General features: G+C 48.4%; 6 protein-coding genes across 6 annotated transcripts; 3 read left to right on the top strand and 3 right to left on the bottom strand.

Moving 5' to 3' along the window:
* Positions 1–224: 224 nt before the first annotated feature.
* On the bottom strand, positions 225–4,357 carry FPSE_05536 (uncharacterized protein; the record flags this gene model as incomplete). The annotated part of the gene is made up of 6 exons (XM_009258654.1): positions 225–662; positions 724–825; positions 919–1,223; positions 1,281–4,087; positions 4,144–4,253; positions 4,313–4,357. 6 exons carry the CDS (start codon positions 4,355–4,357, stop codon positions 225–227), a joined length of 3,807 nt encoding a protein of 1,268 aa, XP_009256929.1.
* Positions 4,358–5,487: 1,130 nt separating this feature from the next.
* On the top strand, positions 5,488–10,776 carry FPSE_05537 (uncharacterized protein; the record flags this gene model as incomplete). Its single annotated transcript, XM_009258655.1, has 9 exons — positions 5,488–6,253; positions 6,295–6,473; positions 6,531–6,596; positions 6,648–6,673; positions 6,726–6,903; positions 6,967–7,251; positions 7,302–8,055; positions 8,113–9,207; positions 9,260–10,776. 9 exons carry the CDS (start codon positions 5,488–5,490, stop codon positions 10,774–10,776), a joined length of 4,866 nt encoding a protein of 1,621 aa, XP_009256930.1.
* Positions 10,777–10,980: 204 nt separating this feature from the next.
* FPSE_05538 (uncharacterized protein) lies at positions 10,981–12,159 on the bottom strand (the record flags this gene model as incomplete). Its single annotated transcript, XM_009258656.1, has 1 exon — positions 10,981–12,159. The coding sequence occupies one exon, from the start codon at positions 12,157–12,159 to the stop codon at positions 10,981–10,983; it is 1,179 nt and encodes a 392-aa protein (XP_009256931.1).
* Positions 12,160–14,101: 1,942 nt separating this feature from the next.
* Positions 14,102–16,256, top strand: FPSE_05539 (uncharacterized protein; the record flags this gene model as incomplete). Its single annotated transcript, XM_009258657.1, has 2 exons — positions 14,102–15,635; positions 15,694–16,256. 2 exons carry the CDS (start codon positions 14,102–14,104, stop codon positions 16,254–16,256), a joined length of 2,097 nt encoding a protein of 698 aa, XP_009256932.1.
* Positions 16,257–17,743: 1,487 nt separating this feature from the next.
* Positions 17,744–19,934, top strand: FPSE_05540 (uncharacterized protein; the record flags this gene model as incomplete). Its single annotated transcript, XM_009258658.1, has 2 exons — positions 17,744–19,367; positions 19,423–19,934. 2 exons carry the CDS (start codon positions 17,744–17,746, stop codon positions 19,932–19,934), a joined length of 2,136 nt encoding a protein of 711 aa, XP_009256933.1.
* A 289-nt stretch (positions 19,935–20,223) lies between these two features.
* On the bottom strand, positions 20,224–21,192 carry FPSE_05541 (uncharacterized protein; the record flags this gene model as incomplete). Its single annotated transcript, XM_009258659.1, has 1 exon — positions 20,224–21,192. One exon carries the CDS (start codon positions 21,190–21,192, stop codon positions 20,224–20,226), a length of 969 nt encoding a protein of 322 aa, XP_009256934.1.
* Positions 21,193–22,577: the final 1,385 nt, after the last annotated feature.

Raw genomic sequence — 22,577 nt, 5'->3', positions numbered from 1 at the left:
AGGGGATTATTGGAGGTAGCAATTTTTATTTTATTACTAAGACAATAATCAGCCCCACTGGCTAGGTACCTAGGTACCTTCTAACTTGAGATGTGTAGTGGGCAGTAGTAGTACCTTAGTAAGTACTTGGTACTAAGGCATGGATGGATGTAGACCAATGCACCGCCGATATTTACCTATCTAGGTATCTAATGTCTAAACTAGAGATTGTGTCTCTCTTTCTGCTAACCCAAAGCTCCAGTCAGAAATGATTCCGGGTTGAAGGCATTGACATAGGCACTATATTGGCGATTGTGCTTGTAGGCATCGTTCAAATGTTTGAGCGCTTCAAATTCGGCTGCTGCGGCTGCCGCGGCTGCCGGACTGCCAGCCGCTGTCAGTGCGCGGGTTGCGGCCTGCCTACGCAGATACTCAGCATGCCAGTTATCCAACATTTTCCCAGTACGACGTTCAAGCCAGTTGTTGGTCCATTGCTGCATCTTTGACAGCAGTTCGGTCATGAAATTACGCCACATGTCGGAAAGACCAATGGGGCCATTGTTGGGATACTGCGTTCTGTAAAGTGACTCGTACTCATCCAAGAATTCTATCACATCGTGGTGCGCACTGAGAAGTTTGGTCTTGATGCTTGGATTTGTGAGATAGGGAAAGACTTGTTCAACCTGAAGTTTGCATTAGTATCACAAGTGTCGAATTCTTTCATAGATGGCAATGTTGACATACCAGCATCAACTGTTCAAACGCGCGTAAAGCAGTTGCGTCGTCCGTGCGGGCATACAGCGACGTCCAGGTACTATCAGCGACTGGTTCGTTAAAAGCCCAAATCTAGTAATAAATGTATTAGAAACAGCAGAATACAGGAAGAAATGAAGCTCAAAATAGGAACCAAAAGGCAAGTGAAAAGAGAAAATAACTTACCAAACCCTTCTTTCCGTTGAACTTTGCTTCAGTATTAACCATGTGAATGCTATTGGCAGTTGAGCCAAGCAGTTCGAACAAGACTTCGACTGGCTTCGCGTTCCCGTATTTGTTCTGCCACTCGTAGAAACCGTAGGTGAAGTCATTGGCCCAGAAGCCGCATGTCAACAGCGAGTGAGCTTCTGGGTTGAACGGAGCTTTCAATGGCAGTCCGGAGGGGCTAAATGTGTTTCGCAGTCTCTTTTGGACGCCCATTGTGTACTCCATAAACATGGGGACCGACTGTAGCTCCAAAATGTGTTCAGCTACTGCAGTCAGTCGATGTTTGAGAAGACGGAGGAACGGGGGCTCTTGATACTCACAAATATATTGGTTACCGTCACCCGTATAGCCATTATCCATCACAATTGCAGAAAAGCAATCGCCGAGGTTATCAACCCAATACTTGTTGTCGTCGCCATTTTTATCGGCCAAGTGATCTCCATTATCGCCACTCGGGTAGGTAAATGACTTCATTGCCACTTTGGTTATCCCATCAGGACATGTCGCTTCAAATTCACGCCGTTTGCCATATGTTTTCCCTCGTTTCTCAAGAGCATCGTCGGCTACCCAGTCAGACGACCACAGCATTTCGTCGAATGGAAACTTCAAGTCGCCACTGTCGTTGATGGTGCCAATGGGGCCAAAGATATCTGAGATATCAGCATCACTTCGCCCGCCCCGGGGATCTTGCAGCGACCCAGGGTCATAAGTGTCCAACATGGGGATGTGGCAGAATGAAGTACCCTTTGGTGCTTTTCCATCCTTCTCTGCCTTTTTCTCTTCTGCATCAATATTGCAAACAAAGTCCCAAGCTGCTATCAAGGTCGTCTTGCCACTGTCTCGCAGTTCCCATAGCCTTCCCGCGACGTAGGCGCCAGTGATATGTGGCCATATAGGTTTGAAGTACTTGGTCACCATGGCATTTATATCCCTGGTCGCCCGGGAGGTTTTTGGAAATGTCATGAGCTTCTCGATCACTTGCACAACCGTCAATGATGCAGCCAGTCTATCGAGACCGGCACGCTTGACCAAGTCAGACGCACTCTCATCTGTATCGTAATCCGAATTCTCGAGAGAGCGTGATGATAGCTTGTCTTCATCAAAATTGGTGATGTCAGGACAGGTGGGGTTCTTGACCCATTCCTTGATCGCATCTTCCATTTCATCATCGCCGAGCCGATGTATAGGTTCAGAGATTGTGACGTCGCAGCAGTAGGCGGAAGTGCCCTTGCCGCACTTGTTGTTCTTCGACTGCAAGGCTACCTTGATCTTTCCTTTAGGACAGTTGCTGTTGCATGTCCCTGTTGAAACGGTATCGGTACGACCCAAGTAGTAATCGTCCGACCATATGCAGTTGGAGAAGTGCGGCTTGCTGGTGTCTCTGGTGTTTTCGCAGAGAGGTCTGGGTCCTCTGTTCCCCTTGCTATCATAGCAGTTTTGGTCGCCACTGCCATCCCAGCTCTCGGTGAGTAGTTGATCGTAGGTAGCGTCCCATCCACATGGCGAATCGTCCTCGTCTCTGGCGCACTCCTTCTCTAGGCCGTACCACTCGTACTGGCGATAGACATCCAGGCCTGATGTATCCCCCTTGCAACACGCTGTTTGAGCAAACTCGCTGCTCCCACACTTTGCTCCCGATGACCCTACTTCCATCCCTGCTGATGGGCCGCATCCCGGGATACAGTATCCATTGTTGAAGAATTGCCACTGGCAATAGGGCTGGTCACCCGGTGGGCAGCAGAATGTTCGCTCGCGATTGTCATCACACCCGGTGTCATCCGTCATGATAGCAGTCTTCTTGTCCGAGTCCCGGCGTCTAACCCCGGCCCAGCCATCGGGACATTTTTGTCCACAATTGGTCCAGTGACACTGGTTGTCGCTAGCATCACCATTAGGCTCATTTTGGTCTGTTTCGATGAAAACACCACTCCCCAAAAATGTGGTACTGTTCAAAAAGCTCACGCCCTTTGATTTGTAGCCTGTAGCCTGTTGCAGTTGCATGGAAAATTTACCATCAGAAGTGTCTTGGCTGATCGCCCAGACCATGGCACCCCCAAGACACTGGCTGCGAGCAAATTCAAGCTTGAGCTTCCAGGTATCGACATCATCGTAGGTCAACCACGTACTGCCAAACTTAAGAGTCTTGATAGCCGCGGTTTTGTCCAACACGCCTGAACTGGCCTTACCAGCAAGCTTTCGCATGATCTCAGGGTTGGACATGACACCAACGGCGTTGGTACACGGCTCCGAAGGTCCACCAGCATCAAAGAGACAACCGGGAGACATACAACTGCTGCTAGAGGCTGAGAATGTTCGGGCATATAATGCAAGACCCATATTGACTTGATCGGGGTCAACATTATTGCGCCACAGCAGATCAAAAGCATCCTTGATCTCGGTCAGGTTGGTATGAGAGTTGAGATGATTGCCGAGCCAGGATTTAGGAGTATCCCAAGCACCATGAAAGTCATAGGTCATGACATTGAAGTAATCGACATGCTTGGAGATCTTTTCGAGATCAAAGTGTTGGAGATACCAGTACGACGCAGGAATAGCAATGCTGAGACCATTCCGCTCGCCGCTTTGCTTCAACGCCCTCTTGAGATTGCTTAGGAACTTGGGGAGATTGTCAAAGTCTTCAACTCGTCCTTCGCGATCATCAGCAGCGGGATATTCCCAGTCAATGTCGACACCATCGAATCCATAAGTAGCCATGAATGATATGAGCGACTTGATGAATGCCCTCTGATTGGTATCGGAGCGAGCAATGTCGGAGAAAGTCGTAACAGTTGGGCCTGGGTCATTAAAGGCCCATCCACCAATAGCAATGAAGACTTTCAACTTGGGGTCAGTCTTTTTCTTGTTTGTCAATTCGCGGTACAAGGCTGGGTCTTTGCTGGATGCAGGGACGATCTCGAAGGTCTTCGGGTCGATACTGGCAAAAGCGAAGTTGATATGTGTGTACACGCCGTCTGGAATATCAGAGGGCGTAAACTTATCGCAGGATCTGGTAGAAGCCCATCCTTCGATATATCCAACGACTCTTCTCATAGGGCCACTCTTAGAAGAGCAAGATGGTCGATTGACTGTCTTCTTCCCGCAAAAGTCCTTGGTAGTGCCACAATAGCTATCTTGATGTCAGCCTTAAAGAAACAATGATGCATGATGATTTAATCGACTTACCCATGCTTAGAACAACAGACGTTGAGTGGGCACTTTGTATGGTTTGAAAACTTGGAGCCAAAGCCACCGGGATCACACTCGCCTTTGGCATCACAGCCAGCAACACAGTCCTTCCCGCAAACTCCCAAAATCAGTATCTAGATAGACTCGCAGCAAGAATTGTACTTACAGTCCGGTCCAAGTCCGCAATGACCAAACTTGGAACAGCATGCATTGCCCTTGCACGGGTTGTTTTTGTCACATTCAGTCTTGAAATCGCAAGTACTTTGACATCCCTTCCCGCAATGATCCTTGGAGGTGCCGCAGTAACCTGCACTGCTGCAACATCCAGTTGCACAAAGTTTCGTCTTGCTGCATTCTGCTGCAAATACGGTAACTGAGAGTAGTTGAATAACAAGAAACAGTAATAATAATAGCCGTGAACGGCGTTTGGTGGGTAGCATATTGACCAAGATATTCGCAAAGTGTAACGAACGAGTGTAGTTAGAAAGATGAGGGACAGGTAAGAGTACCGTATTGACATCTAATGTCTTGGAACAGCTTGCAGGACAAAAGGAGAGAAGGTCCCTGATTCCGTCTGCGGTCGTATGGATGGAGTCGTGGGTCACTCGGAAATTGCACCTTTACACTAGCCTAGAAACCTCGAGCGATGATATGTGAGACCATCCGACTTCTAGCCCGTGTTGTTGATTCATGCTTGACTGCTATTCTAACCGAACAATAACTAGCAAGACCAGTCTAACTGGTATGAGGATTTTGTTGCCAAGGACCGGGCCGTTTATGTGCCCCTAGTTATGGAATGGCATGATCATCAGAGCAAGCTAAACGATTCATTTACCATCTTCGTTTATGTTTGATGGATATCTGTGTTGGTTGTCGTGAATTACATGGTCTTGGCATCTCAATCAGGTTAAGAAACTGTTGGTCAGGGTCTAAAATCTTTCAGCCCATCCACTTTTCTCGCCTCTTTTGATCCACATGCTATGCAACATCAAGGAGCTCGGTTAGTTTCGCCGACATCCGACAGCCAAGACTTGACTCACGGAAATACAATTCATCTTTGTGTGCAAGGGATAGCGAGGATCCGAAATGAAGTCGCCCACTCGGACCTCTTCCAAAAACCACTCAGCAACTTTGTTGGATACCATACCATAGATTCCCATGTGATAAGAAAACTCTGCGGACTAGTTAGATGCTGGGTGGTTGTATAGCTAGTTTGGGATTGCCCTTCTCTAATCTTGCTTTTCACCAAAGTCTCTATCATCACCCTCTACGGCCGTTTATTCGTATCATCTTGAACATTGCTTATATTACTAGTCACTCTTTGGCGGCCATCATCTAAAGATGTGGTTGCGATTATTATTCTTCCTATTCTGCATGCCCCTTGCGGTCTTTGCCGCGGGCCATCATCATTCTCATCTGCACTCTGAACACTCTCATCATCATGGTCATAAACGTGCTTCAAATGGTTCTTCAAGCGATGGGTCAGGCCTTGATGCTGCTCGCAAGATCTTGGCGGCTGGTCAAGCTGCAATGGCTCATGCAAACCATGCCATCATCGCTAACCCACGCCCAAACCGCTTGGAAGTGCTAAACTCCACAGAGCTTAGAAGGACCCAGAAAGCACCTCCCCCATTGGAATACCGCAATGCCACTACAAAGTCACTCAAGAGTAGAGACACAGGAAACGGAACTTCGAAGGATCTTCGTTATACTATCCCTGATGAACTTATCAAGGCCGCACGCCTACTTTCAGAGGCCTGGAAGCCATCTCCCGAGGACCTTGATGGTGGCTATGCTTCCGATGTGCAACACTTGAAGGATACCTTCCTTTACAAGAACAATGATACTAACATGATGCCTCCCATGCTTCAGTACGACTCAGGATTAATAAAGCCTGTACATGAGCCACCATCCGCTTTTCGCTACAGTGAAAATGAGACTGATGCCGCTGATCATGTGATCAACAGCGATAACGAACTTCATAAAAGAGCTAGCTCAGACTGGTGGATGGCTACAATGTCCCAGAGAGGCTCGAGTCCATTTGCCCCGACTGGATATCAAGTTTGGCGAGATGTCAAAGACTTTGGTGCTAAAGGCAAGTTCATCGGTCTATGAAGGTGAAATTGATATTCTGACTATATCCTACAGGTGATGGCGTTGCTGATGATACAGATGCCATTAACAAAGCTATCTCCAGCGGTGGTCGGTGTGGTGGAGGCAAATGCACTGGAAGCACAATTTATCCAGCGACCGTTTACTTCCCTCCAGGCACTTATAAAGTCAGCTCTTCTATAATTCAGTACTACAATACCGAAATGATTGGCAATGTAAGGTGTTCCCGTCCAAATGTCTTCACAACTCTTATCTAACTTTGACTCCCGTAGCCTCTTGATCTTCCGACTATCATTGCGGCGCCGAGCTTTGTTGGTCTTGGTGTCATTACTTCCAACGTAAGTACTACAATGTATAGGCCACCCATATTCATCTAATCCATATCATAGGTTTATACAGGAGAGACATCGGAATGGTAGGTTGGTTATTTACAATATGAATAACGGAAATTAATGTTATGCATCCAGGTATCTCAACCAAAACAACTTTCTTCGCAGTGTCCGCAACTTCATCATTGATGTCCGTCCAACTCCTGCCAGCGCTCAAGTTTGCGGGATCCATTGGCAAGTGGCTCAGGGCACATCCCTCGAGAACATTCATTTCTATATGACGAAGTTTAAGGATGATCCCAAGACAACACAGCAGGTATTTGAAGTCGTGTCTCGATGCAAATAGTTCGCGGTTGACTAATCGATGTTTCAATAAAAGGGTATCTACATGGAGAACGGCAGTGGTGGTTTTCTCTCCGACCTCTATTTCGTAGGAGGCAAATTCGGGCAAGTTCACTGGATCTACCTGGATACTACCAAGTCGATGACTAACCATTTAATCAATAGTGCATACATGGGCAACCAACAATTCACAGCTAGTGGTCTCTATTTCGAAGAGGCTGAGACCGCTATCCAGATACATTGGGACTGGGGGTGGACCATGCAGAACATTGTCGTCGACAATTGTAAAACTGGTCTCACTATCGTCGGTGGTGCAGGAGGTGTAAGTCACTGCAGCCTTTTATTTACTTTACACACACTGATAATTTACAGCCGATGAGCACTGGGCAAGGAATAGGCTCTCTTCACATGACCGATCTGCGCTTCCATTATGTTAAAGTCGCAGTCTCAACTTCAATCATGGCCGACAACTCCACCGCTCTATTACTCAGCAATTCCGGTTTCTACAACGTCGACACCATCGTTGAAGATGCCTCGAAGAAGCAGGTTCTTCTACGTGGTGGCAAAGGAACTGTCAACGTTGACACTTGGGGCTTTGGAAGAGTCACCAGCGCCAACGGTACCAGCGCTTTCCACAATGGGGCCACCCTTGACAGCCCTGTCAGAAACTCGTCTCTTGTAACCGGTGGACGCAAACAGTTCTTTACCAGACGCCGTCCCAAGTATGACAATTTGGGCTTCAGTCAGATTCTCGATGCGAAAGCGTACGGTGCCAAAGGTGACGGTTTGACCGATGACACAGCTGTTCTGAATCATCTTTTCTCGGCTGCTGCCAACATGTCTGCGATTGTATACGTCCCATTCGGTGTATATATAATTACAGACACCCTTGATATCCCCGTTGGTTCGCGTGTTATCGGCCAGGCTTGGCCACAAATCATGGCTACTGGCTCCAAGTTTGCGGACGCTCTTAAGCCTCGCGTCGCAGTCCGTGTGGGTCTGCCAGGTCAGGTCGGCGTTGTTGAGATTCAAAACATGATGATGACTGTCCGAGGGGCTACAGCCGGTGCTATCATGATGGAGTGGAATGTACATGAATCTGTCCAGGGTTCTGCTGGTCTTTGGGGTAAGCTATTCTCTCATAACGAGGTTTCTGAACAACTCAGCTAACGCACATTCCAAGATACCCATTTTAGAGTTGGGGGTGCTGCGGGCACCGATCTCACTGTCAAGGACTGTCCCAAACTGTCAGGCAAAGTCAATCCTAATTGTGTTGCTGCATCCCTTATGCTTCACCTGACCCCCGACTCTTCTGCTTACTTGGAAAATGTCTGGATGTGGACAGCAGACCACGACTTCGACACAGCCGATCAGACACAAGTTGACATATATGTTGGCCGAGGCATGCTCATTGAGAGCAAGGGTCCAACATGGCTCTGGGGCACATCAGTCGAACACTGCGTAATGTACCAATACCAGCTATCTGGCGCTCAGAACGTTGTCATGGGTCTGATCCAGACCGAAACACCCTACTTTCAATCGTCCCCAAACGCGCCGACACCTTTCAAGCCAGGCGCCTTCCCCAACGACCCTGAGTTTCACAACTGTACAAAGACCTCAAAGTCTTGTGCTATGGCCTGGGCCCTTCGCATCATCGACTCTTCGGCAGTCCATGTCCTCAGTGCTGGTCTCTACTCGTTCTTCAACGGTTACGATCAGACATGCCTCAACTCGGGGCGGCATGACTGCCAAGACAAGATCTTTTACACAGAGCAGAGCTACGATATTTGGGTCCAGAATCTCGTCACTCTTGGCAGTGTTCAGATGGTCAGCCCTTTGAACGGAGTTCCGACACTTGGTAAACCAAACAGAAATGGTTTCGCTTCTTCCATCCTGGCTTGGCTTGGAGGGTCCAGGAATCTCACCGGACAGCGCAATTTTGAGGGCTACAGGATCTACTCTGAGAACACACTGGACATCGACAGATTTCCCGACGCTTGTCAGAATGCACTCACCGCTCTTGTACGATGCGATAATTATACAGCCGAATGGACGAGGCCTTCATACCACGGCGTTCTTCCCAATAAGGTGAGTGTCGAGTCTGTCTGCGACAAGGGCTGTGCACAAGCAATGTCGGATTGGCGATCAGCCGTCGATACCTACTGTGGCAATGCGACATGGCACAATGGCGCTGCTGCTGGTGTCTTGGGAGCTTTCGTTTCACAGGGTATCAACGAGACATGCCAGACCGAAAAGAATACTGGGAGATATTGCAATGGTAAGCAATTCCAATCTATCATTTTTTCCGATTCTGTCCTAACATCTCCAAGATATCATATACAAGTTCACCGTTTCTGAGACTATAGAGAAGATGCCGACCAAGGATCTCTGTTCCGATTGCTATGTTAGTCGGCTCAAGATGATGCAGGCCAGCCCATTTTCCTATTACAATAGAGACTCTTTCTACCAAGATGCTCTAAAGGAAGCAGTCAAGCGATGCTCTCTGTCAAACATACCAACTGTTGCCCAGGGCTCTCCTTTTCCTCCAGCGCCTGCTGAGCCCACCTTTTGTCTTTCCGATGTCACGTACAAGACGAAGGCTGGCGACACGTGCGACTCTTTGGCTATGAAGTACAGCGTCGCATCTTCCGCAATATTCATTGGAAACCCAGACATTCTCGACTGCAACGACATTGTCGAAGGTGTTCAGATCTGTCTACCTCTCCAATGCAAGACCTACAAGCTTGAGGAAGATGACACCTGCATATCCGTTGCGATCGCCACAGGTCTCTACCAACAAGACATCCGCACACTGAATCCTTGGATTCATGAGCTTTGCGGTAATCTCCAGTCCGCTACCATTACTCTAGGTAGAGTGATTTGCACTACCCCGCCTGGAGGCAAGTATAAGCACGACGTCAACACCACTAGTTCAGACCCAGCATACTCTGAGTATAGCGACAAGGCCATTGCACCACCTGTCGGTGCTACACTTGCCGATAAGACCACTAAAGACTGTGGACGATGGTACACAGTTGAAAAGGGCGATAACTGCGCTCGTGTCCTGGTCCAGTATCACATTAGCCTTCCTCTCTTCATACAAGCCAATCCTTCAGTTTCGGAAGGTACCTGTACAGAAGATCTTATTCCCGGGCGAACATATTGTGTTGGTCCAACCAAGGAAGTTTCTGTACAAAAGCTTAAGCCTGTTCCGCCTTATACACGCTTCGGATGCTTTGCCCGCGAGGCAGACACTACCAACCGTACCGTCTTGACTCTCGCTGAGGCAAAGCATGTCAAGCCCATGTCCATCGTGGCTTGTCAGTCTTACTGTTTACAACAGCGTTGGACTGTTTGGGGGGTCCAAAACGGTGACTCCTGTTTCTGCGACAATCGTCTACGTATGGATAGTCAGATCCTAAAGGATTCGGATTGCAACATGCATTGCAACGGTAATACCACGAATATCTGCGGTGGCAAAGATGCAATTGAAGTCTTTAGTGAAGAAGAATTGTTGCCTGTCGAGTATGAAAGTCTTGGCTGTTACGTCCATGATCTCCATACGTACGCGATTCAGGGTACGACAGGTGGTGACACTTTCGATTCACCGGATGAAATGTCCGTGGATGCGTGTGCAAGCCGTTGCACAATTGAAAAGAGGGCTGACTTCTTTGCTCTCTGGGAAGGGAATATCTGTACTTGTGGGATGAGAATGCGTCCGGGTGCTCAAAAGGTTAACGACAGTCGGTGCAATGTGCCATGCAACGATCAGCTCGGAGGTAACTGTGGCGGAAAGGGTGTAGCAGAGGTTTACACAAATAAGAAGAAGTACATGGTATCTAAGTAAAACATTCATCTATATTTAGATATTAATTGAGAGATATAGTTGTTGACCCGCCCGAATGTCTGCGTGTAAGTGACCATATACCCAAGTTCCTCGCCCTAAGTCCTTTCCTGCCGGGAACAGCCGGAAGGATCCTTTCAACTTGAATCCCCGGCTGGCTGTACTGCCATAGCGCGTTGCGCATCGCTCTAGCAGTTAAATTCCTGTTCATTCCTTGTCTGTCCTATTCTGACTTGCACCACTCGCTTTATGTTTGACTGAACAGTTTATGTAAAAGCGCAATACAATGATCAACACAGCCCCAGCAAGCATGGTAACGCCGGCAAAGATCTTGAGATACGTGTAACCACCGCCGTCAGCTTCAACAAGCGCACCGGCAATGGGGCTGCCAGCCAGCACACCAATGGAAATACAAAAGTAGATCATGCCAGTGCGATGTCCGATCTCAGATGGCGGCGACACCTCTACATCAAGGGCCGGCGTCAATGAAATGTAACAGCCAGAGAAGAATCCGAAGAATGCTGAGAAACAGAGTGATGCCGCGTTGGACCTTCCGGGGAGCCACACGGCCAGGGTCAGGATGGCCGACATAGTTGTGCAGACCATCATCATGTTAAAACGACCAAACTTGTCCACCAGGAACCCAGGGATGATGCGCCCGAAGACGCTCGCCGCATTGAGAATAAGGATGGAGTAAATAGACAGTTCCAAGGACATGCCCAATGCTTGGCCCTCTAGGGGAATGAAGTTGAAGGGAAGAAATAACCCAAAGCCAAACACGGCCATCGCAAGACAGAGAAGCGCAAATGTCATTTCTCTCAATGGCGTGCAGTATGATGCTATTTTGAACGGTGTCGGGGTGTGGCCTCTATTAGATCGGATAGTCGCTATCGCAATGAGAGCCCCGACCAGGATTATAAAAGCGACCGCCCGCATCGTCCACCCGAATCCAACGCGCGGCATCAGTCTGTTGACCATGATGGGAAATATGACTCCGCCAACAGATGAGCCGGAGATGGCAATACCGTACGCCGTCGCCCTCCTAGCTTTCCACCATGTAGCCAGCGACTCGACGGTACGGTACATGACGGCACTAGCGCCCAGAGCGCTGCAAATCGCCTGCGACAGGAAAACCTGATAGTACTCTGTCGAGATGGAAGTCATCATAAGACCAAAGACCTGTGCCAGGCCGCCAATGATGAGAAGCCATCGAGGTCCGTAGTCATCAAACACCTTGCCGAGGAGGATGCCCGCGCTGTATGTCAAACACTGCTGGACAGAAGCTATCCATGCAATCTCTGATGACGAGTAATTTTGGAGAAGGTTTTGTTCGTAGTAGGACTGGAAGACGCCTAGGAAATTGACCCAGCCAAAGGTGATGAACATGGCCCACCAGGCTCCGAATGTTGATAGCCAGGCGCGGTGTCACCCATCGATAGGCCACCCGGGGTTTTCGTGCTTTGACGTGGGATGAGACATAGATGCGGGATATCGGTACGCCGGGAAATAGAGGGATGATGGGATGCTTGAGCATAATGGAATCAGCTGTTTATGATTCAACGCGCTTTATATAATTCAGTCTCATCAAGACCTAAACTCTTCGAGTCAACGTAAAGAGTCGGGCTGGAGAGTCGACATGGAGAGCCAACCTGGAGAGTCGACCTGGGGAGCCAACGCCAGGAGTCAACGCCAGGTGCCGACGCTAGGTACCGACGCCGGGAGTCGACGCTGGGAGTCGACGCTGGGAGTCGACGCTGGGAGTCGTCGCTGGGAGTCGACGCCAGGTGTCAACGCCAAGTGTCAACGCTGGGAGTCGACGTGAGGGGTCGACATGGTCACTAGGTAGGCATGAGAAACCCACATGCAATTCTGACGTCGAGTTCTGACGTCGAGTTCTGACGTCGAGTTCTGACGCCGACTTCTGACATTCACTTCCGGCAGTAGCAATTCATTATATTGTCTGATTTTAGGCCTTGTATTATACATATCGTAGTTTCTATCTATAATTGAAGCGTCATCTCTTGAGCAATACTGTTAACCTGGGAATCAGGTTGGGAGCTTATCCCAACAGTAGCGACAAAAAAGAAGGATCCCGCGTGAGCAATGATCAATTCCCGTCTCAGTACACTCGCTGCAAGGCGGAAAGTAGATAGCCTCTACCATGTTGGTCACGATAGTTACATAGAAGATCCGACGCACCATCGCGTCCACCTCCCGCGTTGGCAAATGACTATACAGTAAATGGAACTTTGTTTTGACACGGTATACACCGAAAACCCGGTTTTGTTTGCTTGGACGTAAAACAATCGCCCTGTTGCATGAATAGACCGGGCGCTCTAGTCAATACGTGTTTGTCTCACGTCTGACGAGTGAAAGGTTACCCGGTTAGCATTCCTATTTACAACGGTTTGCCCTGTCTCGCTTGCGCAATGGAATGTGATAAATCGAGACAACTACGCTACTACAGAGTATTCCGCAGACTTCCCAGGATTAGACTAGGGCCGTAGTAAGCAGTTGGTGGCGTCTTTTCTTAATTGCAGCGAACAGTTTATCTCCGACACCCCGGTCACTTAAAACAATCAAGAAGCAAACATGCATATGGGAATTTCCAAGCCCCCTGCTTTATGCACCCCTTTATTCAACGTGCCGAAGCACAAATGCAAGGTGACCACTTAATGTTACACTGTTGTGTATACAGGCTTGTTTATTCATTCAGTTTAAAGGGAAATGACAGCTTGAAACATGAAATCTGTAGGAACCTACAAGATCTTGTTATTATCGAGACTAATATATACTTTCAAGATCAGTACACTGGCTACTGTTATAGGAATCACTTTAAATATGAAGTATGCATTGTCAATTCTTGACGCGTCTTCAAGTTTCTCGAGTTAGGTACATTAAGATGTCTCTCTTCAGTGATGTTTCTTTTCTTTTTTTCTTCGACGGGCTTGGCATCCCCCTCGTTGCTTTTCTTCTTACACACCGTAACTGAAACTTCCCACGCCCTCGTCTGTTTCCTGCTTTCTTTGGATCAAAGGGGAAAGACTCTGCAGGCTTGGCCGAGTCGCAAGTGCTTCGTACAGTGTACAGATACCAACTAGCAACCCGCAGAAACTACCTAGCGTCATCAGACGCAACCTCCTCTGTTTCTGACCCCTTCCATATTTTTCCATGATACGGGGAGCCTGCTCCAACTTTGGGATAACCCGAACTAATAAAGGACGTTGCCGCCTGACCCAACTCTTCAACTCAATCTAGCATCATAAAACAATACTCTTAAGTTTACATTTCCACTTTCCCCATTTAAGATCCGACCAGTTCATGAACAATGGGTGATCCTCTCGGATATTCTGCGAAGGCCAAACGGCTTCGAGAGTATCATCGCCGTTGGATGTCCCAGGTTGACGACACTCCGATGCCTCCAGACGATATCTACCACGTCGAACTTGAGGCTGCCAAGAAAAAGGTCCAAGACGCCAACCAAGCATGTTTAAAGGCCGCGGCTAGCGGTGATGTTGCTTCCTCCATCGCCTTTTTTACGCGTGCTGTAGAACAGCAAGAAGAAATTAAGCTCCGTGTCAAACAGAAAGAGGCGGAGAACAAGGAAGAGTGCGAGGTGCGGGAGTTTCTCGATATATTGGGGCGCCCCTTCTTCGAGAGGGTTTACATCCGGTGGCTCGCCGGTCAACAGACACTGTCAACTCCGGCGCAGGAGTCTGTTGATGAAGAGGCCTGCCCTATCACGGCGATCACTGAATTGCAACTATCTCCACAAGTACTCAGCCCTCAACAGCCTACCTCGGCAGACTCTTCATCTGCGATTCCATCAGCGATTCCCACTCCCCCTGCCGATGATCCCAGTCACCCCCGCACTACAAGGAACAAACAACAAGACCTTGCTGAGGGTGTTGGGCGCCCAACATTTACTCCATCTACACGAAATGGAAAGCGCCCACCATCTCCCAAGACGGTACCTGATTCGGCCAACAAGCGCATTAAAAAACCCGATCGACGCGATAGACCTACCGGACCTTTCGCAAAAAGGACAATCACCTTTGCCGAGGTGCACGATGACGGCAATGCTGCCAAAAGATATTGGATTGAAGAATTCAGATTCCACTATTACATTCTTGAGTGCAAAGACAAAGCTTGTAATATATTGTTCGACCGCTGGAGCCCTGTACGACATGCCATGGCCCACCTTAAGGGACCGAAACATCTCAATAACCACAAGGTTTCCCTTAATTATGCCAAGGTACTATCCAAGTTTGGTACACAGGTGGTGGATTGCACCTCAGAGTTGCTTGAAGAGAACAATAAAGTTACTTTGAGGGCCATCAATGGTGACGAACGAGCTCAGACCCGTGAGAGCATTGCCATCAATGCAGACAACAACGAGGACTCTGCTCGTTGTGCACATGATGACTCTGCCGCCCCCCAGCCTGGACAGGTATTCGAAACCAATTACGACGATGCTCAAAATTCTGTAGTATTGATCCTTCCCTGGGAATGCTGTGACCGGCGAGGAATTCCACAGTGGGTACCGGATGTCGAAAGCACTGAGCTCATAAAAGTTTACCATCCGTGTCACTGGTATAGCCACAGCACCCGAACTTATATCTGGGCTCCGACCTACGAGCTACATACAAGCAAGAGCGCTTTCCGGAAATACCCGGTGATGTATTTCGAGGGTTCCCAATTCCCGCAGAATCGTTCATTCAACTGGGTGAATCTTCAAGACCTCACGGCGTATAACCCTCAAGACAGTAATGTCAGTTACAAGTCCCAGGTCGATAAGTACCTGCATGAACGTCGGCGCCTTCTACGCTGCAAGACTAGACCAGCAAAGGGCAGTGTTGCCGGTAAGCTCTAGTTTGTCAAGCTTAATGGAAAGGATATCACTAACCATGTTTGCTACAGGTACCGATAACACCGACGACGATACTTCTGCGACAGAAAGCTCCGATGACAGTCCTTCAGCGGGTACACCTAACTCTTCTCCCGGCATTGAACCATTAAGTATGACCGGAGATCGAGTAGTCCGGCGCCCCGTGTTTCGCGCGCCCAATCCCTCATCTTCTTACGGTATCGGTCCACGTTCATATGGGGAGCCCAGTCGAGCCAGTGGCCATTTCTCAGACTCTGAGCAGCATGCCGACCAGATGGAGGTTGATTCTCGGACCATCAGGGACAGCGAAGACAGCTGTCTCTCCAAGACTACTACACATGAGAACGGGCCACATTCCAGAAGCACATTGCAATGCGGTCCCGCCGTCAATCGTCACGGTCCCACACATCAAGAGGACGAGAATATGTTCATGAGTGATGATGCACATGCTGGACCTAGCTCTGCACGTGCTGTGGTCCCGAGTGAGGCACGAGCCAATCCTAAAATGCAGGCATGGGATGAGACGATGGCGGCCCTTGACAACGTGTTGAACACCGTTTCCTCTACATCTAAAACTGCCCAAAAACAGGGGTGAATACAATATTAGGATGGTTATTATTCAAGATGATGAACTATGGAGTACATAAACGTTTTATTTGACAAAGTTGGGAACAATCCAGATTTGCAACCCGACTTTCTAAGTGAATGCAGCACAATAATGGAGTTTTGTCTAATACAGCAGCTGGCAGTGTCTCCGACAGTCTGTTAGCTACGATGTGGCGTGATTACCTTAGGAAAATGAAAAGGTCAGCTGCTCATTATTCATGCATGTTTGTCTCTAGCTCGAAACTAAGAGCCTGATCCTTTTGCAGATCCCTGGTTCACATTCACACTTGCTGCAGTTGCCTTTCTTTTGTTTGCTTTGTCTTAGAGAGAAGATTGTGATCTAAGTAAGCCACAAATATTCACAGCCATCGAGATCTGCAAGCCGTCGGAGGGGTATAGCTAAGATAACTCGCTTGTTGAAACAGTACAATAATGGGTTAATAGGCTATGCAGAGGAGAATGAGACGATATTTACAGCAAACTGTTAGAGACTTGCATTAGTCTAACGCAGATCTCAGTGAAAATTCATGGTAGCCTGTGAGAGCTATCACTCTGTTGGTGGCGTCTTCTTAGTTTCATAACAAGTACACATCTCCGATACCCCTGCACACGCAATTTAGGTAGGGATCCGGCTACAGGCATTGTCTTTCCGCACTCTTAAAACACAAATATTTGCTTATACACAACGCCCTACACTAATTCTCCTAATTCTACTAGCTGCATGTGTCACAAATATGATGAAGCCAAACCAAAATTGTCGACAGGAGGAAAGAGACATCTTTATTCGTACACAGTAAGTAATTTGGTCGAACCGCTTACAGCCACCTGCATTGTTGCAGCTACCGTTAGATGCTACCATAAAAATACAGTGTAGAGTAAATGTATGGATAGCATTGGATGGAATCGTCCTTTGTCGTTGCTTTTGTTGCACGACTACGCTCGACGGCTGTCATGTTATGGACATCCAAGAAGGCGAGCCAGGAAAAAAGTGACAATACCTGGTTCGGCCCCTAGGACCCATACTCATACCTTCCAGCTACCAACCCAGCCGACATCCTCTGTTCTCTTCTCCCTTCTCTCTTCCTGTTGATCCGTCTTCTTGACCCTTCCCGCCTCCGCCAGGATCGTTAACCCTGGCATTGCAATTGTTTGCTTTTGTCTTGTACATGCGACCAACACACCCACACCCCAGTTGATTTCCGGCGCTATTATTGGACCAAGGAATAATCAGGCTGGCCAGTATGCCAACTCGCAATTGACTGGAATTAGAAGCTGTTTTCTTCCTTCTTCACTCGTCGACGTTTTCCCATAATCTGGGTGGTTTTATCTCTTCCGCCAAACTCGGCCGTCAACAGAGGCATAACCCCCGGGACAACTCATTCTGGCTGCGAAAACGATTGTATGTTGATGATACGCGTATTCATTCAACTCTCAGAGCTAATAAGTTTGTTTTACCAGGTTTAAACTCGAAGAACCATGTGTGACTATCCCCGGCCTTCTGAGAAGGTTGAACAACTTCGACAGTACCACCAAAGCCAGGGATCGCCCGTCCAACAAACGCCATCTCCTAGAGATACCTACGAAACCGAGCTCAAGGATGAATATGCAAAATTTCGCGAAGCGAGCTATACGTTCACCAGAGATGGGTCAATCTTGATGGGTGGCAGTGACCTAGTTGACTTCCACCCCAATTGCGATACTCTTCTTCTGGCCGCGGAGCGTATCAAACAACTCAAAGTTCGAGGTACGACTGTACGGCAGGAAGAGAATGACTATCAGAATCGGATCGAGCAAGAGCAAGCAGATGGGTTGCGGGCTCATCTGAACATACTCGGCACTACTCTATGTAAGAGAGTATTCACCGAGTGGCTTGCTGCCCAACAGTCGTCGCCTGCTCCTGTGGAAGGTCAACCTGAGAACGAAGGCCAATCTGCAGACATCACAACAGACTTGGAATTCTCTCCCATCGCAGATCTTCCAACTTCGGGTGACCCTTCTGCGGGAGACCAAATTGAGGAGGAAGTTCAGCCTGCAGACAGCGCAATGACCTTGGACTATGTCCCTGTCGTATCCAACCTTCAACAACCAACACCCGCAGCCCTTTCAACTCCAAATATACCTCCTGTTTCTGACACAACATGCAATCCGGGCAATTATACAAACGAGAATCAACAATCGACTATGTGGTCACACACCAGAAACCCACAGATGACCCCCAGATCCAAGTCTTCCAAGATGAAGAGACGAGCCAGACGACAGATCCCCTCAGGACCCTTGACACATAGGACGATAGAGTTCAGTGAAGTATACCAGAATGGCCATGCACGTCAGAAGTATGTAATCGACAAATGTGGCGATTACTGGTACATCGTGAAGTGCGAAGAGCACCAGCTGGAATTTCGCACCGCAAAACCTTTGCTCGGCGCCATAAAGCATCTTCGGGCCCAGGAACACAACCCAGACGGGACCGAGACAAGTATCCAAATGGCGATTGCCAAGTTCGGCCGTCGTGTGATTCCTTGTAGCGATGAAGATGCTGAAAAGAACAACAAAGTCGCCATTGGAGTGTTCTCATATGACGAGGTAGGCGTACCACAAAGACGCAAGAGGACGCGTGCAGATGTGTTGGACGACACAGACGACGACATGCCGCCCAATACTCGAAATAACAGTCGCACCAGTGTCTCACCCATCAAACCTCAACCTGGCGAGGTGTATAAAATATTCTGGGGTAACCACGGGTGTTTCTACGCCGCTGTGATACTTCCACGGACGGGATCTCTCAGCCAAGCTGGGTTCGAGGAAACAAACATCTCTATCAAGGACACACCTCTAGTCAAAGACCTTCGAGACATCCCACGATGCTATGAGTACGATCCGGCCAGCGGGGTTCTCAAGTGGGCCGAATCCTTCGGACCTGGTGGTCCCAAGGCCTCTCAATCAAAATACCCTGCGATGTACCTCACTGACCCAGAATTCGAAGATTGTAAATATTGTTGGCTCCATGTCTCGAAGCTCCAGACCTATCGTCGCAACGACAGAAATGTTATGTTTCAGGAGTCCGTCAATAACTTCATAACGGGTCGCGACCAAGCAGCGAGTAAGTTCTGCCCAATTGAGCCTCAATTACAAGTTACTAATCGAGCCTGTCATAGATGGCGACTATATCGCTGAGCCCACTGCTGTCTTGTCAGGCACCGAGACCACCGGCGATCGTTCCCCGATTTCACATTCCTCTTCTACAGCAGCAGAACAGTCTGGCTTTTCTAGAGAAAGTACTGTACTGCTTTCAGACAATGATAGCGATTTTGAGAGGCGCCTGGTGTTACAGACTCGCGAGAACTCCCGAATGAAGGAGGAAGTGGTTCAGCAAAGCCCCATGGAAGTGGCTGGTGTCCCACTCGACAAAAGTGAAGTTCAAGCCCCAGAACAGCCCGCTATGATGGACCAAGAGAAACGGAATGGCCAAGCGATTGACCACAGTCCAGTCCTTGAGCAGCATGATGGTCACATGGATGCTGACGCCCAAGTTGACAACGCAATCGACTCCATGATCACTCCTGGGGAGAAAATCACCAAAGAGGAGATCCAGATGCGGAATGTGCTGCGTTTCTTGAAGCATGATGTCCACAATGACATTGACCATCGTTCCAGGTTCGTCCTGTGAGCGCCATGGTGGAATGGAGTGTTGAGTGGAGGAGATGTGCTTGTACCACGAAAAAACTCAGGGTGTGCATGACGGACATTTACAAAATTGTTTCAATGAATTGGAAGGATTGAAGTGTACAGGTTCTTTTTTTAAGACATTTTTATACATACACAAGATAAGAAGAAAAGAAAAAAAAGACATGATGATGAATGGTCGCTCTTTAGATGGAAAACTTACTATTCTTATTTATTTCCTGTCAATTCTATCTTCAATTACATTACATTCCTCTGTGCGCGACGGTACACCATTAGAGCTTCGGCACTATAGCACCCTTCCTCAATCTCATAATAGACTGCTGCGTATTCGACGCGATTAAATTGCCATGCTTGTCAAATAATTTGCCCTCCGAATAAGTTCTATTCCCTCCGCCCCTCGACGTCTTGCGCTCCTTAAGACACCACTCATTCATCTTGATCTCGGGCACAAAAATGCGCAGCGCAAAGTCCAGTGTCGAACAGGCGGCCGTGTCGTCGAACCACATGTGGTTATGCGTTAGCGGCAGAAAGGAAAGCGCGCCGTCCATCAAGAATGCCAGCGCACTCATGTTGTCGATTGGCGTCTCGAGTGGCTCGCGAGCGCGTTGCCATTCTGCGGAGACCTTTTCGGTGATGCAGCGGTCGTCTTGTGTTGTGATGGTTGTTTTGGCGGCGCCCGCTAGATTCTGGGCCGAGACACCGTCTGTGCAGTATCTCGTCTCGAAAAAGTCGGCGTTTGCAGCGAAGACCTTGGTAAAAGTCTTGCCTTGATCCTCGGTGATGCTGCCCTTGTCCAGAAGGTCCTTGACCAGTGTCTTCAAGTTTGGACAATCCTCCGCCCTCGGCCATTTTGAGCAAGTCGCTTCGGAATACTCAAAGTCGGACGCCTCATTGACGTGGAAATCCGCCAAGACCTCCATGCAGACGCGAAATTCGCCATTGGCCTGCTGTTGCTTGACCTGTACTCTACGCGTCGCGAATGTCCGGGTGTCCCTGGTACTGGTGACGGTGCAGTACAGTTTCTTTTCTGTTGAAGCCGGGCCGTGGAAGTGACCTAAAACTGAGTAAAGCGACATTGTAGGAGGTGCTGTTTGGCATGCGGCGTTGACGGCTACGCCCGCGGTGCAGCCTCCGTAGGCGATGTGGGCAGCGTTGCCCATCCGGATGGGATTTTGTCTGGAGACATATTCGCCGTCGCCGACTTGGTCAACTGAGCACTGATCTGCCAGTGTAGTAGCCATTATCGCGTATAATCCGACTGTCGACTCGTCCAAATTATTAATAAAGGAGAGTCCTACTTAACATCTTGAATTAAAGACCGATTAAGCTCGGTTTAGGTGGGTCTACCTCGGCTCGGGTGCTGGTAGAGTGGATCTGATCGTGGGGAAGACGCGACACATACAGATACAACAAGTCACATGCTATCCTTTAAACAGACCTTAATGGGCATAGAAAGATTTACATATATTGAAAGATGGATTGTTGCCATGCGATGCCCGCTATACGTAGTTCGTGGATTATCAGCCTATGTGAAAAAAACACCGAGTTACATAGGTAGTAGTTAACGTGTTGATGAGCAGCTACCCGGTACAGTAAGGGTCAATTAACACAATAGACAGCAGTACGGCACCTTAAATACAATTAACTTTACTTAGACAGACGGAATCTATTAATTGGTTTATATAAGCAAGTACTTTTAAATAATTGATAGCAGGTAGCTGAATGTAAACAACATATCTCCCTTGATTGCTAAGCTTAGTTGTTAAGTTGTGCTATTCTGAATAGTGATGCGCCAACAGCACATCTCTCACAGCACATCGACATTGCTTGCTACAGCGCAAAATCAGTACTCATTTCTGCCCGTGCATCAGCAGGTTTGTTAACACAATCGAAATACCCTTTGTTTCTATGCCACAATAGACCCTCATTGTTTGTCAACTTACCCGCGGCGCCTCCTACATTTACTGCAGATCGCATTTAATTGTACCAGTGTCGGAATTCACTCCGCGTTTATTTTATTAGTCGCGGTATCGGACAATCTACCAGCCCGTTATTGTTATCGTTATCGCACATCAACAAAAGCGGCGTAAACACGCCCCGAATAGTCTCCGACCGGTCCAACTCGTTAGCCTTTTCTCCGTAACCCCGGCCTAGACAGAAAACGGCCACTAATCCGATCTCATGCAGCTAATAGCTTCCAGTGGTTGGCTGAATTAAAGGCAGCAACAGCCTGTCGGGATCATAAGGGTCCAGAACATCTCAGCCTCTACAAAACACATTCATAGTTAGGTAACCCATTTCAACAAACGTCGGTCAAACTAACGGCGTCGCCGATGGTTGTAGCAAGCAAACGGTCAACGTGCAGGTCAACGTGGCATTGCATTGGTTTATTGAGATTCGCGATGCTAGCGGATGCAGGCGAGATAAGGTCAGCCAAGCCCAATTCCAACGAATCTTACGACGAGTTGTCTTTAACCGGATTAGGATGCATTCTCGAATCACCATTGGCACTCAGTTCTATTACCCAGTCGAAGAAATGGTGCCAAAAATCGTTACATTAAAAACATCCTATATCCCTGCCAGGCGATTCCCAAACGGGGGACCTCTTCATAAGCGAAAAATGTCA

The sequence above is a fragment of the Fusarium pseudograminearum genome, chromosome 2 (assembly GCF_000303195.2).
Source record: "Fusarium pseudograminearum CS3096 chromosome 2, whole genome shotgun sequence".
NCBI classification, from domain to species: domain Eukaryota; kingdom Fungi; phylum Ascomycota; class Sordariomycetes; order Hypocreales; family Nectriaceae; genus Fusarium; species Fusarium pseudograminearum.
Note: the sequence above shows the minus strand (reverse complement) of the source record. Positions and strands in the feature narration are given on the sequence as shown.